The sequence below is a fragment of the Neofelis nebulosa genome, chromosome 1 (assembly GCF_028018385.1).
Source record: "Neofelis nebulosa isolate mNeoNeb1 chromosome 1, mNeoNeb1.pri, whole genome shotgun sequence".
In the NCBI taxonomy this organism is placed as follows: domain Eukaryota; kingdom Metazoa; phylum Chordata; class Mammalia; order Carnivora; family Felidae; genus Neofelis; species Neofelis nebulosa.
The window spans coordinates 42,530,066-42,546,934 of NC_080782.1; the positions used below are offsets into that span (position 1 = coordinate 42,530,066).

General features: G+C 54.4%; 1 protein-coding gene across 1 annotated transcript; it reads left to right on the forward strand.

Annotated features, from left to right (window-relative positions):
- The first annotated feature begins 1,292 nt into the window (after window positions 1-1,292).
- PCYOX1L (prenylcysteine oxidase 1 like) lies at window positions 1,293-12,673 on the forward strand. The gene is made up of 6 exons (XM_058719741.1): window positions 1,293-1,445; window positions 5,131-5,337; window positions 7,033-7,207; window positions 8,758-8,969; window positions 11,090-11,230; window positions 11,715-12,673. The coding sequence occupies exons 1-6, from the start codon at window positions 1,358-1,360 to the stop codon at window positions 12,374-12,376; spliced, it is 1,485 nt and encodes a 494-aa protein (XP_058575724.1). The 5' UTR covers window positions 1,293-1,357; the 3' UTR covers window positions 12,377-12,673.
- Window positions 12,674-16,869: the final 4,196 nt, after the last annotated feature.

Consider the following 16,869-nt stretch of genomic DNA (forward strand, 5'->3'; position numbering starts at 1 on the left):
TGCATTGCTGCTTGGGATTCTGCCTCCCTCTGCACCTCCCTAGATCACGCTCGCTCTCTCTCTCAGAAATCAATAAACTTAAAAAAAAGTTTTCCTTTCTGAAATAGCATTGCCAAAAAGATTTTTTTTTTAAGATTATGAGAAACGCATGTTTGTTCATCTACCACTTGACTAGTAATCCAGTTTGGCCTTGTTGAGACTCACAAAGCCGACTTAGAATCCCAGCCATATGCTCTTTTACTATTCTCTGAATCCTTTCAGTTTCTTCTTTTAGCCATAATCTGACTGGATAAATATGGGTTTTCCTTATTTGTCATGAAACTCATTCCCAACTTTATTTTCTGCTAGAGGAATCTGCCCTTCACGGTGAAAAGTACTAACCACGCTGCGCTGCTCTTGTTTTCTTAGAGGGTGAAAATGGGAGCTTATCCTTCCTTACTACCTTTCCTCCCCCTGAGAAGAGACTGGATGAAATCTTTCCCTTTTTTTTTTTTTTTTTTTAATTTTTTAAAATATTTCTTTTTTGAGAGAGAGACAGAGACAGAGCATTAACAGGGGAGGGGCGGGTCACAGAATCCAAAGCAGATTCCAGGCTCTGAGCTGTCTGCACTGGGCCCAACAGGGGTCTTAACTCAGGAGCCAGGAGATCATGACTTGAGCTGAAGTCGGTCGCTCAACAGAACAAACCACCCAGGCGCCCCCGCGCCTTTGTTTAAGTAGAAGGCAGAGATACAAACCGTATGTAGAAACTGCAAATACACGTCGGTAACAGCAGCCTCGAAAGCATCTGGCTCGTTTCCACGCATGCAGCGGGTAGCGCCTGGCCACCATGGCTGCACGCCTTGTCAGCAATTTGCTGCACTTGCAGACACTGCCGAGCGGGATCACGTCCCTTATCTCACGTGATTGTCACAACCACTTAGAAAGGCAGAGCAGGGAAACCGAATGAGACACAGAGAAGGCACGTTAGAGAGCTAGTAACTCGCAGCGGCTGGGCTTGAACCGAGGCGGTCAGAGCTTCGGGTCTCCCTCCCGTCAGGGTCCCCCGCAGTGGGGCCCCGGTCCTGATGCTGTACGGTCGAAGCGCGCACACCTGCGCGTGGGCAGGACGAGCCAGCCAATGAGGAAGCCGCATCGAGGAGGCGGGACGGGGAAGCTGCTAATGACAGAGCCTGCCCGAGAGGGATACAGCTAATGAGGGCCTCTTGCTGGAGAAAGACGGCCGCTCGCCCAATGAGAGGCTGTGACCGGCGGGCTGAAGGCGGAACAGCCAGTGGGGCGCCGGGGCGGGGCGGCGAGCCCAGCGCCAACCCGCGAGCAACCGAACCCCGGCGTGCAGCCCGGATCGCCGCCCGCCATGGCCCGCGCTGCCCGGCTCCTCGCCGCGCTGGCCGCGCTCCTGGCCGCCGCCGCCACAGGCGGAGATGCCCGGCCCAGCAAAATCGGTGCGGGAAGGACAGGGTGGGGGGCTGCGCGGGGGAGGGCTGCGAGGGAAAAGGGATCGCAGCAGGGAGCTGCCGGGTGGGGGAAGGGGAGGGAAACTGGGCGAGGGAGGGGTCTTCCGGAGAGGAGCTGGCTGGGGAAGAGGCGAGGGACTGAGAGTGGGCGAGGAAGGGGACCGGCGGGCAAGGTGCTGATCCCGGGTGGCGTGGGCATGTGGCGACGCCTGCCTGGGGCTGGAAAAGAGGCTCGGGGCAGGACTGGCCACAGATCTCACCAGAAGGTCCACGGACATTAAGCATCTACGGTGGACCTGGCTCTTTGCCAGGTGCCCCGATGGATGACAGAGAGGACTCGGTCTGGGTGATGTCATTCATGAATGAAGGCTTATTGAGGGCCGTCAGTGTAGCAGGCACAGTGCTCCGTAGCTCCTGTCTGGAGGAGAGACGGCGCAATACAGGGAAGTCGGTGGTAAGGCCGAGAAGGTACCCTGAGAGGGAGAGCATTTCCACCCACCCCTTCAGGCCTCTGGGAGGCCTCTGGAGGCTTCCTAGGAGTAACATCTAAGCCAAAACCTCAGGGAGAATAGGAGACCGAGCCCGTGGTAGCTCTAGTGGAGATAGATCTGTTGGACGACAGGGAAGAACTTTTAACAGCAGTCATCTTGGTTTTTATTACAATGTTTCATTTTGAAAATTTTCGAACATGGGCAAAGTTGAAATAACTGGATATACAGTGATCATCTGTGTGCTCGCCACCAAGATTCTGCCAGTAGCAAACTGCTACTGTACTTGCATCATTACCTAATTATCACCCGCCCCTTAACGGGTCCTACATCTTGATGCATTTCAAAATAAATCGCGGACATCGGGGCACCATGCTAAATACTCCCATCGTGCATATCACTGGCTCGAGTTCCCTATTTGTTTGCAGTTTATTTCTTGTCACAGTTGTCACTTTAACTCTACATGACTCCCAAAGATGTTCAAGCTCCCTCACATATAAAATTCCCACGGGCAGAGATGCTAGGCTTCTGGGGGGGTGGGGGGGTGGGGACAGAGCCCTACTCCACGAAGCTGCCCTCTCTGTACCCTTGTTGGCAGGGAAGCATGTCCCGCGGGAGCACCACAGACTTACTGGGCCAGGATAGGGCTAAGGCTCCTTTGGATTACAAAACCACAGCTCAGGCCATGAAGAGGTAAGACAGACAAGCCTGCCAGCACTGAGAGTTTAGGGCTTTCCAGGGAGAGAGAAATCCTGAGAGCTAGAGGGGTTAGAGAAGGTGGATTTTGAGCCAGGCTTCAAAAGATGGGGAAGTCAGGCAGGACGTCTCTGGAGGTGCGGGGCCTTCCCCCATCTCTCAAAAGTGGGCAGCAGAGTTTGCTGAGTCTTTCCAGCTGGCCCTGCCCACCTGGCCCCAGAGGTCACCCAGGGCAGGACACTGGGCAATGCCAAGATGCCCCATAGCTTTTTTGACTGTCCTTAGCTGTCTGACAAAAGCTTGACTTCGCCCTTGGTGATTTGGACTCTACACACGAGAATGAGGAAACTTCCTGTGAGGAGGGCTTTACCCTCGGACTGCTGGGAGGTCAAATCTGAATACCTCAGTGTGGCTTTGGACCTTTTAAACGCCTCACCCCCGACCCCCCCCCCCCCCCCAGTTCCACATGCCCATGTCGCTGTGGAGAGTGTTTCTGCTGCCTGGCAAACGACTGTCCAAACGTTATTTCCCCTGTGGAGCCTGGTCTCCATATCCTCAGGCAGAATTCACTGCTTCCTCTTCAGGATTCCCTGGAACCCTGTTGCTTCACTTGGTCACACGTTGTCCTAGCTCATTGTCCATGAGTCTGTCTGCCCACTCCCTGCATGAGCTCAGGAGGACAAAAGCCTTGCTTGATTCGCTTGTGCCCCAGCACATCTTATCATGGACTAGAGAGTGGGCGTCAGGTTGTGGGGGTTGGATGAGCTGGTTCTCGATGGGGTGAGCTCTTCCACTTCCCTGTAGCCCTATGGGCAGCTTCCAAGCCTCGTGAGAGTAGTTCCTCTGAAAAATGGGTAATCTGGGACTCCGTCGCAAATGGAGGGGAAGGGAGCACACCGCTTTGTAAAGGTTAAGGGCATTCTTGAAAATGTCTTTGTCAACACTGGAAAGGAGGAAGTGGTTTGTTTTTTTCAAGATGCAGCAAATCCTTAGCTTTACCACCTGCCAGGATCTGGGGGCATAGTGAGCCACGCCCAGTCCTTAAACGAGGAGAGTGGAGGATAGTGTGTAAGGGCGAGCCCCAGGGTAGGAACATGTGCTGCAGGGATATGTGGGAGTGACACCTGACTTGTCTGCGGTGAGCCCGGCAAGCCAAGCTACAATTACAGGCGGGGGCCACAGAAGCAGCAAGGTGAAAGATGACAGCATTCCTGAGCAGCACAGGCAAAAGCACAAGTGTGAGACAGGCAAGTCAAGGCAGACAAGAAGGTGGAGTGTTGGGTGGTGGGGCGGGGAGTAAGGCCGTGGAGGCCAGATCATAAAGAATCCTGTAGTTTTGCCTTCTTGACAGGAGCTGGTGGTCCGTCATGGGTCCAACACGGGTCTAGTGAGGACAGATCACACCAGATTTGTCTCACTTTCTTTTTGGACTGAGTTCCACAACTGTCATATGAGACGGAACCTGTGTCTCAGATACGTGGTGGGCAAACAATGTGGGTAGTGTGGCTATCCAGTGCCATAGCTTCACAGCTGCTCTGCTGGCTTTGCACCGTGCTATTCAGTATTAGCATCGAGATTAGGATCTGCCTGGACCATGGTTCCTAGGAGCACCTCAGAGCCCACATTGCCAGTGAAACGTTTTTATCAGTGACTCGGATGAGAACACTCATGGCATATGAACCAAGTTTAGAAATAGCAGGAAGGCAGGAGGCATAGGAAAGACAGCGGATGATAAGATCCAGAAAGACCCCAGAGCCGAAACTTTGGAGCAAGACTCCAGACTGGTATAGAGTGCCCGGCATGGTAGTGAGCAACCCGTCACAGGGTGTATTCCAGTCTTGGCAAACACAGATGTAAAAGAGATTTAAGTGCCAGGTGGTAGGTTGCATTAGACCAGTCGTTGGCTGACGTCTTCAGGAAAGGGCCAGAGAATAAATAGTTTAGGCCTGCCGCCATAGCATAAAAGCAGCCATAGACTCACTACAGAGAGTGTGGCTGTGTTCTGATAAAACTTTATTTGCAAAAACAGGCGTGGGCCTGGATTTGGCCCATGGGCTGTAGTTTGCCGACCCCTGGGTTGAGTTTCCAAACACTGTTCTAACCTAACAGTACCTGTCAGTGACCAAGTTTTCACCAATTCATAGTGAAATAAAAACGGGGACAATATAACGAGTTTGTGTAAAATTAAATGTATTCTCTTTAAATGATCCTCCAGAATTTTGAGATTTCTTTCCTGCTCTTTGTGCTGCCAAGGTGTCCCTTTCATGACAAAAGGAGGGTTACTAGGTGACAGTTTTCAGGTTGTCCTTTGCTCTTTTTTGATAGCTTTACTAAACACTAGCCTGCAGATTTCCTTTTTGAGATGGCATAAGCTGATGAAACGCAAGGGCCTGGGAGCCACCACCCAGGAGGCCGCGAGGGTGGCACCTGTATCCTCATGGCCTTGCTCTCTGTCTCTCCCCTCGTCTGTCTCCCGGGCCTGCTGACAGCCGTGGTGGGGGCCGGGATCGGGGGCTCTGCCGTGGCCCATTTCCTCCAGCAGCACTTCGGCCCCCGGGTGCAGATCGACGTGTTCGAGAAGGGGACCGTGGGCGGCCGCCTGGCCACCATCTCAGTCAACAAGCAGCACTATGAGAGCGGGGCCGCCTCCTTCCACTCCCTGAGCCTGCACATGCAGGACTTCGTCAAGCAGCTGGGTGAGTGCACCATCCCGGGGCTCCAGCACACAGCGCCCGAGGCTGGCGGCACCCTTTGGGCTCTTTCCAGATCGCCCCGAAGGTCAAGGCCAGAAGGTCACATAGCCCAGTCTCCTCATTTTACAGATGGAGCAGCTGAGACCAGGGAGGGGAAGGCACTTGCCTGAGGTTACGCGGTGAGTTAGTTGCAGAGCCCGGATTAGAGCACAGGTTGGACTCCCGGGCCAGTTTCCTTCCCTTTCAATTTGCTGCCTCTCAATAGCCATAATCTTAATGGCTTCCACATGCTGTGTGCTTGCCAGGTACCCAACATCCTTCTAGGCGGTGTGTAGGCATTACCTCACCTCCAGTCCTCCCTCCTGCAAGACCGGGGTTGTATCTCCTGAGGAAACGGAGGCTCAGAGGGTGTCTACACCTTGGCTGGGGCCCCGCAGCTAATGAGTAAGAGAGCTGGATTCAACCCCAGCAGCATGTAGCAAAGCCACAAAGACATACACGGTTGGACGCACAAACTCGGCTTCTCAGAAGGGATCCTGCAGGTATACTTGAAGATGTGCTAAATGGCATGCACACAGGGTTATTCATTACAGTGTTGTTTGTAGTAGCAAACGGTTGAAAATATCCCACGTGCCCACCCACTGGGGTCTGAGAGTAAATATTAAGTAGCCAGCAGACTGTTCAGCAGGCAGATTGAGGAAGTCCTTTATGCCCAAGTATAGAACAATCTACAAGACACAGTACGTCAGGATGGTGCAGAGCAGTGTGTGGAGGGTGGGGGTGGGAGGAGGAAGAACCCCCTAGATATATACACGTATGAGCGTTTGCAGAAAATATCTCTGGCAGGATGCTGAAGGAATGTTGCCCTTGGGATGGGGGAACTTAGTGGCTCGGGGACAGGAGTAGGAGGGAAATGTACAAAAACCTGCAGCTTGGGGTAGGTCTATAACCTCTAAGCCTCGGTTTCTGCATCTTTAACTGGGATGCTGTCACCTGTTCTGCCTCTTCCCAGGCTGAGAGAGGATAAAGTGAGATGCTTAAGTCTCAGGGCTCTGTGAGCTGTAGCATGTGGAAGCTTGCAAGGAGCCATGAGTCCTTCCAGGCGGTCTTGGTGTCCAAGACCACCGTCCGACAGCAAGCCCTGCAGCTGTCCAGCCCCTGGACATTCCGGGATGACATCTGAATTTCCCTCCCTCATGACTGAGTGGATCCCTGTGGGAAAAAAAAAAAAAAAACTGAACTGACATATTATTTACATTGTCACGTCTTTATTGACTAGCCAGCCCAGTGCATTCATTTACTGTTTTATTTATTTATTTTTTAATGTTTATTTATTTTTGAGACAGAGAGAGACAGAGCACAAACGGGGGAGGGGCAGAGAGAGAGGGAGACACAGAATCCAAAGCGGGCTCCAGGCTCTGAGCTGTCAGCACTCAGACGGGGGCTCGAACTCACGGACCGCGAGATCGTGACCTGAGCCGAAGTCGGACGCTTCACCGACTGAGCCACCCAGGCGCCCCTCGTTCACTGTTTTAAACAAGCAGCAGAGATGAACAAACTGTAGCGTTCATATTCCCTTTAATGGAGCCCGTCCGTTTGCATCCTTCAGGAGGACCCTGCGTTTTGCTTCAGGCACCGCTAGATCTCCTTGGGGGCCCCGTGAGAGGGACCTGAGGGGCTCCTCCCTGTCTCCCTCAGGGCTGAGGCACCGGCGAGAGGTGGTGGGCAGGAGCGCCATCTTCAGCGGGGAGCACTTCGTGCTGGAAGAGACGGACTGGTACCTGCTGAACCTCTTCCGCCTCTGGTGGCACTACGGCATCAGCTTCCTGAGGCTGCAGATGTGGGTGGAGGAGGTCATGGAGAAGTTCATGAGGTACGGCGGGGCAGGCTGCAGGCAAGGCCTTCTGGAGGGAGGGAGGAAGAGAGACGGGGAGGGACCCAGCTGGACTGTAAATTGTCGAGAAGGAAAAGGGACTTCCTTGCGCGCATGTGAGAGCCCCGCACAGTGCAGGGATGGGTCTCTGGTGTTCCTTCCCTCCGCTGAACTGATGATGAACTAAGAGCCTGGGTTGCAAATACAGCCACCTGCAGGGGGCGCACCGGGGATGTGAATGAGTGCAATAGAGAGGGGGCAGAGAAGAGGAGGGAGCAGGTGCCCTGAGGAGCAAGGCCCCACTGAAGGGGGCAGCCAGCTGTGGCCGCGTGGCAATGCTGACCTCATGTGGCGAGATCTTCCAGTTTTTTGGAAGAAGCTAGAAACCCAGAGTTATGTGTGAAATCTGGTTTTTCAGTACATGCAACCAATTCATCTTATAAATAAGCGAAATGAAGCATGTATAGGCCTCACGCAGCCTGTGGGCCACCCACTTACAAGCCCTGCTGTCCCCCAGTTTCCCCATCTAGAACAGCCTCCTTTTTTCACCACTTCCCTCCTCCCTGGGTCCCGGTCTCCTCCCCGGCCCCTTCAGATAATGAGGACAAGTGGTCCAGTGTCACTCTGTCCACTTCCCACAGTTCACCCACTTGCCGGTTGGCACCCCAGCTCTCCCCTGTATGTCCTCCCCGCCTCCTTGCCCAGATGTGGTCATTCACGGTGGCCCCCTGGCCTCCTCCACTTTCCCCACCTCCTCAGCTACGCCCTTCATGGCACTTCTTATATTTTCCAGGTGTCCCCCAAAGGTTATGTCCTTACCCCTCTTATTTCTTCTGTTTCTCTCCCCCGTCAATTTTACCCAAACTGACAACGCTGAGTTTTTTCTTTCGCGGGAGAGGAACTCTGTCTGGATGTCCCATTGACGATCAGAGTCAACACGGTTACAAAGCAGCCCAGGCAGAGGCAGCGTTTCGAGGACCAGTACCAGCAGATGAGTCCCAGCAACCGCTAGTCCCTGAGACCAGGAGGGGGGGAGATGTGGAGGGACGAGACGGGAGCTCGGGGCTACGTGAGAGCCTGTTGGATGGAGCCGGACGGGAGGCCAGTCTGGGCTAGCACAGAGCACGTTGGCATGAGACAGGCGCCATCGGGTCCAGTGTGGCCCCAGAAGCCAGCGCAGAGCCAAAGCCGCTGCAGGCAGCGTCTGGGGGGGGGGGGGGGGGGGCTGTGGCCCACACTGCCCGGCAGTCGCCCCCCAAGTGAGAAGTGGGCTGTGCCCTCACAGGGGTGCCGGAGTCGTCATTTAGCAGAGCCGTGATGTGAAGCCAGGTCTAGTGGGATTCCAGGGTATCCGCCCCACCCTCTGCACTGTCACTGTGGCTGGGAAAGGACCGTCAGAGTCAGCAAACGGGCCGAGTAATCAGCCTTCTCTCCCCCCTACATGGAGAGGAAGGGCAGGTCCCTGCTGGGGCTCTCGGGTGCAGTGAGCCAGCAGTGGGCGGTCAGCCAGAAGGCCTTTCGGCACAAGGGCTCCTCTGCGTGTCTTCCAGGATCTATAAGTACCAGGCCCATGGTTACGCCTTCTCAGGCGTGGAGGAGCTGCTCTACTCACTGGGCGAGTCTGCCTTCGTCAACATGACCCAGCGCTCCGTGGCCGAGTCCCTGCTCCAGGTGGGCGTCACTCAGCGCTTCATCGACGACGTCGTCTCTGCAGTCCTGCGGGCCAGCTACGGCCAGTCCGCGGCGATGCCTGCCTTTGCCGGTGAGCCTCTGGCCCTCGGCCTGCCTCCTGCCCTTCCCCTGGCCCACAGCACCTGGAAGGGGCTGGGCTCCCCGTAATAACCTCACTTTTACCAGGCCTGGTTGCCTAAGCACCTTATTGCCTCAACCCTATTTGATTCTGGCCGTCAGTCCTCCAGGCTGGCAGGAGATAGTGTTCACCCCACTTCTCAGATGGCGAAAGGAAAGCTGAGATCTAAGGTCCAGTGTGTTTCGACCACTGAGTTTCAGGAACTGCCCCACTGGGGCCTCGGAGCCCCCGGGTATTCCTCCGTCAGCGCGTCTCCTCTCCCCAGCTCGTTACTGGGGCCAGGGGGCATGTGCACGACGTGCCCTGCGCAGGCTGGGTCCATCCCTCCTCCTAGGCTGCTGACATGGAAGGTTCAGGTTCATGGTCCTCTTCTCGACCACTCACGCTTCCACCCGCTGGCTCCCGAGCATGACCTCCAGCCCAGACCTCCCTCCAGGACTGCACATTCACCAGGTGCCTCCACTGGGAGGCCTGGCGGGCACTCAGCGTGGCCAGACCTGAACGCCTGACCCTTCCCCTCAAGCCCGCCTCCCCTGCGGTCTTCCCAGCTTGGTTGGTAGTAGCTCCTCTGTGTGGCTCCAGCCAAAACCTTGACTCGTTCTTTCTCTCATATCCACCACATGGTATGTCAAGAAATCTCATCTGCTTTGCCTTCCGCATATACCCAGGGTCTGGCTGCTTCCCACCGCCATTTCCTCCCTGACCTGGATTACTACAGGTCTCCCGCCAGGTCACTCTCCCCGCCCTCCTGCCCCCTTCCCCCTGCGGGCTCTTCTCCATACATCAGCTGCAGGATCCTTTTAAAACAAAAGACACATCATGTCAGTCCTATGTGTAAAACTCTGTTAAGGACTCCCGCTTGCCTTCAAGTAAAACCCAGAGCCCTTCCAGTGGCCTTCAAGGCACCGCCTGGCCTGGGCCCCACCACCTACCTGCTCATTCATCCCCGCTCCAACCACTCCGGCTTCCTTTTCGTGCCTCTAGCGTTCCAGACACACCCCTATCTTGGGGCTTTTGGGTGGCCCTCCCTCTACCTGGAACATTCTTCTCTGGTAAACTCTTGCTCCCCACCATGTCTTTGTGCAGACGTTCCTTTTCATGGAAGCTACCCTGCCACCCCACTCCTGCCCGCAGCAGGGCCAGTCCCCCTACCCTGTGGCCATCAGCTTCTAGCCGCCTATTTAATCTACTCCTTTCATCTCTCCCCACTAGGAGGTAGGCTTCCCAGGGGCGGGAAGCTCTGTCTCCTTTGTTTACTGGGTATCCCAAACACTTAGAAAAGGGCCTGGACCATTGGAGGCACTCAGCCCATTTTTGTTGGCTAAATGAATGAAAAGGTTTGTATTTAGCAAGTACCTCCCACAGCCGGGCTGCTGTTCCTCTGGCTGTTGGCATGGTTACCTCCCTCCCAGCCTTCAGGTCCTGCCAAGTGTCCCCTCAACGAGGCTGTCCTGCTCCCTCTTCCAGTACTTGTGTGTATCCTTCAAGATACAATTCATATACCACACAATTCGCCCCTTTATTTTTTTTTTAAGGTTTTATTTTTAAGTAATCGCTACACCCCACGTGGGGCTCGAACTCACAACCCCGAGATCAAGAGTTCAGTCACCGACTGAACCAGCCGGGTGCCCCCAATCCACCTATTTAAAGTGAAAAATTCAATGGTTTTGAGTGGTGTAGCCATCATCCCAGTCAATTTTGGAATATTCTCGTGGCCTCCAGAAAATCCCATAACCGTGGCCATCACTTCTCCAGTAACCCCCTGCCGTCTAACCCTGGGCAACCACAGATCCACTCTGCGTTTCTGTGGATTTGCCCCTTCTGGGTGATCTGTGTAAACAGAATCTTACAATCTGTGGCCTTTTATAGCTGGCTCTTGTCCTGAGCATATTTTGACTTCATAGCATTGTAAAGTTTGTTGTATTTGTGGGTGTGTGTTGCCTCTCATTGTCCGTGTTGGGGAAGTCGGGCCTGAGAGGGAGGGCTCAGCGGGCAGGATGGTGCTGGACTCTCCAGCCACACAGCCCAGTGGTTCTGAGAACCCACTGGCCGCTCTCCCCCGCTCTGCCTAGGAGCCATGTCGCTCGCTGGGGCCCAGGGCAGCCTGTGGTCTGTGGAGGGAGGCAACAAGCTGGTTTGTTCCGGTCTGCTGAAGCTCACCAAGGCCAATGTGATCCATGCCACAGTGACCACTGTGACCCTGCAACAGACAGGTGAGTGAGCAGAGCACGGGGTGTGGCCACTCCATTCCTAGACCCGTGCTCACCTCCACCACTCTGCCCCTAAGCCCTGGTCTTTGATCTGCGGGGGAGCGGTTCCAACAAACCCGTGGAAAGCCCCGGCACTGCCGAGTGACGCCAGAGGGCACTGTCGTCCTGAGTCAGATGTCAGAGCCAGAAAGCTGAGACTCGCCTTCATCTAGCCCAGTTCGTTTGACCACGGAGGACTTCGAGCCACAGCCTTGCCCAGGTTCCTCCAGCTAGTCCACAGCAGAGCTAGAGCCAAAGCTCAGGTCTCCTGACTCCCAGTCCAGTGCTCACCCTGCAGCCACACCGGCATGGAAAGCCCAGGACCCACCATCTGGACAGCCCAGGTGCACGGGAGTCTCATCCCCTCAGCACTAGGCCCCAGGGGGAGATCAGTGGGTAGAAACCGAGAAATAGATCGACTTTTGTGCTCTATTCTGTCTCCTTCCAGAAGGGAAACCCTTGTACTACGTCGAGTATGAGAACGAGGTGGGCAATGGCTCTGACTTCTATGACATAGTGGTCATCGCCACCCCCCTGCACCTGGACAACAGCAGCAGCACCATCAGCTTCGAAGGCTTCGACCCGCCCATTGATGCCGTCCAGGGCCCTTTCCAGCCCACCGTCGTCTCCTTGGTCCATGGCTACCTCAACTCTTCCTACTTTGGTTTCCCCGACCCTAAGCTTTTCCCCTTTGCCAGCATCCTCACCACGGATTTCCCCAACTTCTTCTGTGCCCTGGACAACATCTGTCCCGTCAACATCTCGGCCAACTTCCGGCGGAAGCAGCCGCAGGAGGCAGCCGTTTGGCGAGTGCAGTCCCCCAAACCCCTCCTCCGGTCCCAGCTGAAGACCCTCTTCCGCTCCTATTACTCGGTGCAGACGGCCGAGTGGCAGGCCCACCCCCTGTACGGCTCCCACACCGGCCTCCCGCGCTTCGCCCTGCACGACCAGCTCTTCCACCTCAATGCCCTGGAGTGGGCGGCCAGCTCCGTGGAGGTGATGGCCGTGGCTGCCAAGAACGTGGCCCTGCTGGCCTACAACCGCTGGTACCAGGACCTAGACAAGATTGACCAGAAGGATCTGATGCACAAGGTGAAGACTGAGCTGTGAGGGCTCTGGGGAGATCCCGGAAGGTCCATCCCCGCTGACGATAGATCACCCCCGCTAGCGGCCACGGTCGGGCAGGCTGCGCTCCCCCCGCCAGGCCTCGCTCCGGCCCCTCGTGTGTCAAGCTGCTTCTCCTTCCGGCGTGGGTCCAGGTGGCCTGCTCTCTGCCTCTCTATCTTAAGGACTCTCACAGTGTTTGCTTCTTTTTAAGGGGGAGAATGAGAGAAGGGAAGGAAATTCCAGCCCGTGTATTCATTTTATTTATTTTTTTTAAGAAGAAATAAAAATCCACCCTCTCCAGCTGCTTCTGATTGGGTTTCTAACTAGAATACGGGGATCATTGGGAGGAAATACGGGGAAAGAACTATGAACCAGATTTCTTTATTGTTTTTCATTGCCTACTCCCAAAATGTGTGTGAGGCAATACCTACAATGAAATACAGGTACCAGACGGTTACAAATAAAGTAGAAGGGAAGATCAGAAAACATCAGACATGATCAAAGCTTCCTCTGTACTGTGCGCTTGCTAGATGTGAGGTGCTTAGCTGAGAACTTACTAGACACCAGCCAAGCCTCTCAACAACACTGCATGTCGGGAGATGTGACTGTGGTAGGACCTAAGGAAGAGATGGTGACCTCAGTGGAGCTGTTGGGATAGCTCTGAGCTTCCTGACATCCAGTGGGAAAAGGGAAATCTACCAGGCCATAGGAAGAGAAAAGCTTTCCCTCGGCACCTGGAAGAGTTGGCCATTGTGTCCATTATGCAAGGGTCGAAGAGTGATACAGTGGGCCTTTCTTGCAAGAATACCGGTTCCTAGGTGGTGGAGGGTGGTCCAAAAATATCCTTCAAGTAGATGGAGGCCCAAATTGACTTTGAAGTTGTTTTTGCTGTGCTGAGGTGATGGTTGTGTCAGTGAAGAAGACGGTGCCTTTAAAGTGCACGTAGCACGTACCTGTCGGTTATTATAGGAATTATGAAGCTGGCGCATCGGTAAGAATGTTCTACCTCTGGTTGAAGTAGTAGAAAACCACTCTTAAAGTGGCTTCGGCAATAAAAAGAGGTTTTATTGGTTATGAGGGTCCAGGCACAGGGCACAGGGCAGGCACCAGCTCTGTGCTTTGCCAGCGCCGTTTTTTCTCTCCTGGTCAAGGATGGCTGCCAAGAGCGCCCAGGGCCAGCGGTCTCGCACGACTGTGAACACAGTCGGCTCTGGGCCAGCTGGGCAGTGGGCCCCTGCTGAACCAATTCTCTGTGACCGAGCAAATGCCGCGTGCTAGTTGGTTTAAGACTCAGCTGCTAGACCAGTAATAGGGACACAGGGGATGAGACGAAGCTGATTGGCTTAGAAGAGTCAGGTCCCTCCCCTGGAGCAGCCTTATCCAGACTACAAGTTAGGAGATGCGGAAAGGGGGTTAGAGAGAGGCACTCTGTCAACCACGTGCAGCGTGGGGCTGTGCCCTCCCCCTCTTCTCAGGGCCAGTGGAATCAATACGTAATGACATCCTTTCATGGTCTGTGTTTGGAATGAAGATGTCACGGGCTGTCCTATTGTAACTGATGATCATTGGTATTGGGCCAAGGCCAGTTTCAACCTTGTCCCTGGTAACCATCCCTCCCTTGCATCCCTAAGGAGGTGCGCAAAGAAGAGGCAAACGAGGACAATTATATCTGATCCCCAGTCCTCAGCTGGGACTTTGGCTGGTTCTTCAGAAACTTCCTTTATCTGGGTAGACAGGCCTGAACAGCTCAGAACCAAAGCAGGCCAAAGTGCCCATGCTGACAGCTGGCCTGCTTCCCCGAGTCCAAACCTGAGAACTGGATCTCACCACCTCTCTGCCTGCAAGGAAAAGCCAGAGATTCCTGAAGATAGGAGACGGGATCATAAGTTCCAGCAGGAAGCCTTGGCCCCAGGGCCCACCCCAGCCTTCTCAGACCAGGACAGAAGCCCCCAAGGGCCCACAGCCCTCTGGGAGAAGAGAGAGCATTTGCAGAGACAGCCCTATAATTTGCCAAACAGAGCAGGAAGGAGGCCACACTCATACTCAGTAGTCCTGGGGCAGTGTGGTGGACATTTAAAACTCTTGGCAGGGTCTCCATCCCTACAGCGGGTGACCTAAGCAAAACTTGAACACTTGGGGGTATGGGAGATGGTGGAGGATAGAGCTGGGGGTGGCTAAAGAATGGGAGGGGCGAGAGGAATGCCTTGCTCCCGATGCACCATTTTTAAAAAAAAATTTTTTAACGTTTGTTTATTTTTGAGACAGAGACAGAGCATGAACGGGGGAGGGTCAGAGAGAGAGGGGGACACAAAATCCAAAACAGGCTCCAGGCTCTCTGAGTGGTGGGCACACAGCCCGATGCAGGGCTTGAACTCAGGGACCGCGAGATCATGACCCGAGCGAAGGTGGGAGGTTTAACCGACTGAGCCACCCAGGCACCCCCCTGCCCCGCTTGACACACCTTTGAAGGAGCAACCGGAGCTGGGGCAAACCTTGGGCTCCCCCTAGAGGCCTCTGTGCATGCGTGCATGCATGCATTCAGCATGCATTCATGCATCCAGCCCTGCACTCTTTTGCACTGGACACCGTGCTGAGTGCTGGATATGCAGATAAGGCCCCTATGCTCATGGAGTGGGGGGTTCTTACCAGACAGTGTAAAATATGAGTCACACATAGACTCAAACCAAAGGAGGTTCCTGGGCACAGTGTAGACCCAGCTCTCTCCTGGGACCTCCAAAGGTCCTGAGCTCCCTGCTGCTGCCTTTAAACCAGGGGACTAAAAAGGGCCAGCTGCCAGCCCAGGCTCCCAAGGCCAAGTTCCTAAGCTGCAGAATGGTAACACTGGGAAAGACCCTGAAGATCCAAAATCCCATCTGCTTGTTTCACAGACGAGAATACTGAAGCCCAGAAAGTTAGGAAAAAGCAACATCCGTATAAAACTAACCGGCACTTACTGAGGATCTCTGAGTGTCTGATGCTCCAGTAGGAGAACAGCCTGTCCCACCCGGATGAGGAGTCTCCCCGCCCAATCCCTATGCCCCAGGGAACCCGAGTCTCCCACTAGAGCAACCATCCTGCAGCTCAGTTCTTCCCACGCCTGCACCCCACCACAAGGCCTTGACACCGTGGGTCCCTCGTGTGCTGCTGAAGTCTTACTAAGGCCTGGAGAGCGGGCTGTGGGGCCTCACAGGCGAACAACCCCTGGGGAGGAGGGCCGGCTGCTGGAGGCATCAGCTTGGGCTGGCACATGAAGTCTATTTACCATGTGTCTGGAACCAGGCCAAAGCTTCCTGGGGTAATTTTAACCAGTATCCGCTCTAGAACAATACCAAAAAAGGTAAGTTGCTTACCACCCCAGACAGGCTCATACCTAATCATTGCCCTTTCATGAATTGGACTCTTAAAACCTTCAGAGCTAAAACTGCTTTAGGCACTGAAGGAAGAGTCGCCAAGCAAAGTGGCCCTCTATTGGCTGTTGGCCCTCCTATTGACATTAACCCTGAAGTGCCAGCTGTTCTTAACCTCACAAAATAGCCTGAGCCCCTCAGCTGTCTTGGGGGAGGGAAGGTATTTTTAGACCCTGGAACAACTGGTTTAGGACTAGCTGGGGAGGGGTGGGGGGCTAGGAGGTCAGGGGGAGGATTGAATTGCAAGGAGGTAATGGGGGGAGCGGGGACTTATCCAAAGGGCAGGAACCAGCAGGGGGTTAACGACAAGGCAGTCCACACTGCCTTTCTGATCAGCAAAGTATCTTGATACAAGCCAGCGGTTCTCCAAGTTCTCCAAGTGTGGCCCCCGGACAAGCAGTTATCACCCGGGAACCACTGCATTGGAAATGCGAAGTCTCAGCTCCCACCTGGAACCCCTGCACGTGGGGCCCCCGCGATCTGTGTTTTAACGAGTACTCCAGGTGATTCCGGCGCTAGCTAAAGTTTGGGAACCGCCGATATCATGAAACCATCTATCCAGATCCCCTTACACATAAGGCTGGAGGAAAGAATGATCGACACTGGTGCTTCCCAACTCTTGAGTGTTTGTTCAAAGCAAGGGATCCCAGCCTGGAAAAATCCATACCCGTGTGAAAGTTTCAGGGGCTGGCTGGCCCAGATTAAAAACCCCCCACTCTCTGGCAACCTGGAGGCTCTTCTCTGGGTCTAGGGCTGACCTGCAGAGAATCTCAGAGCTGAAAGAGCCCTTCTAGGTTACTTACTCTAACCAAAGCAGGATCTGCTCCACAGTATCCATAGAGCTTCAGCATTAGCCGGGCTTTTCCAGAAACCGGAAGCTCCCCGCTTCCCTAAGAGCTTGCTCGCAACCGTCCTTGACTTATCTGGGGGAGAGCTGGTGCTCGTTCACTCCTATATAGGTTTATATCAACGAAGCTCCAATAACATGAAGTAGGCTTACAAACCCAAATTAAAGGAAGTATGTGACTGCCCTAAATGGTAGAGTGAATGCAGTATTTTTTAAATAACCATGTCAGTGTTGGAGACCGC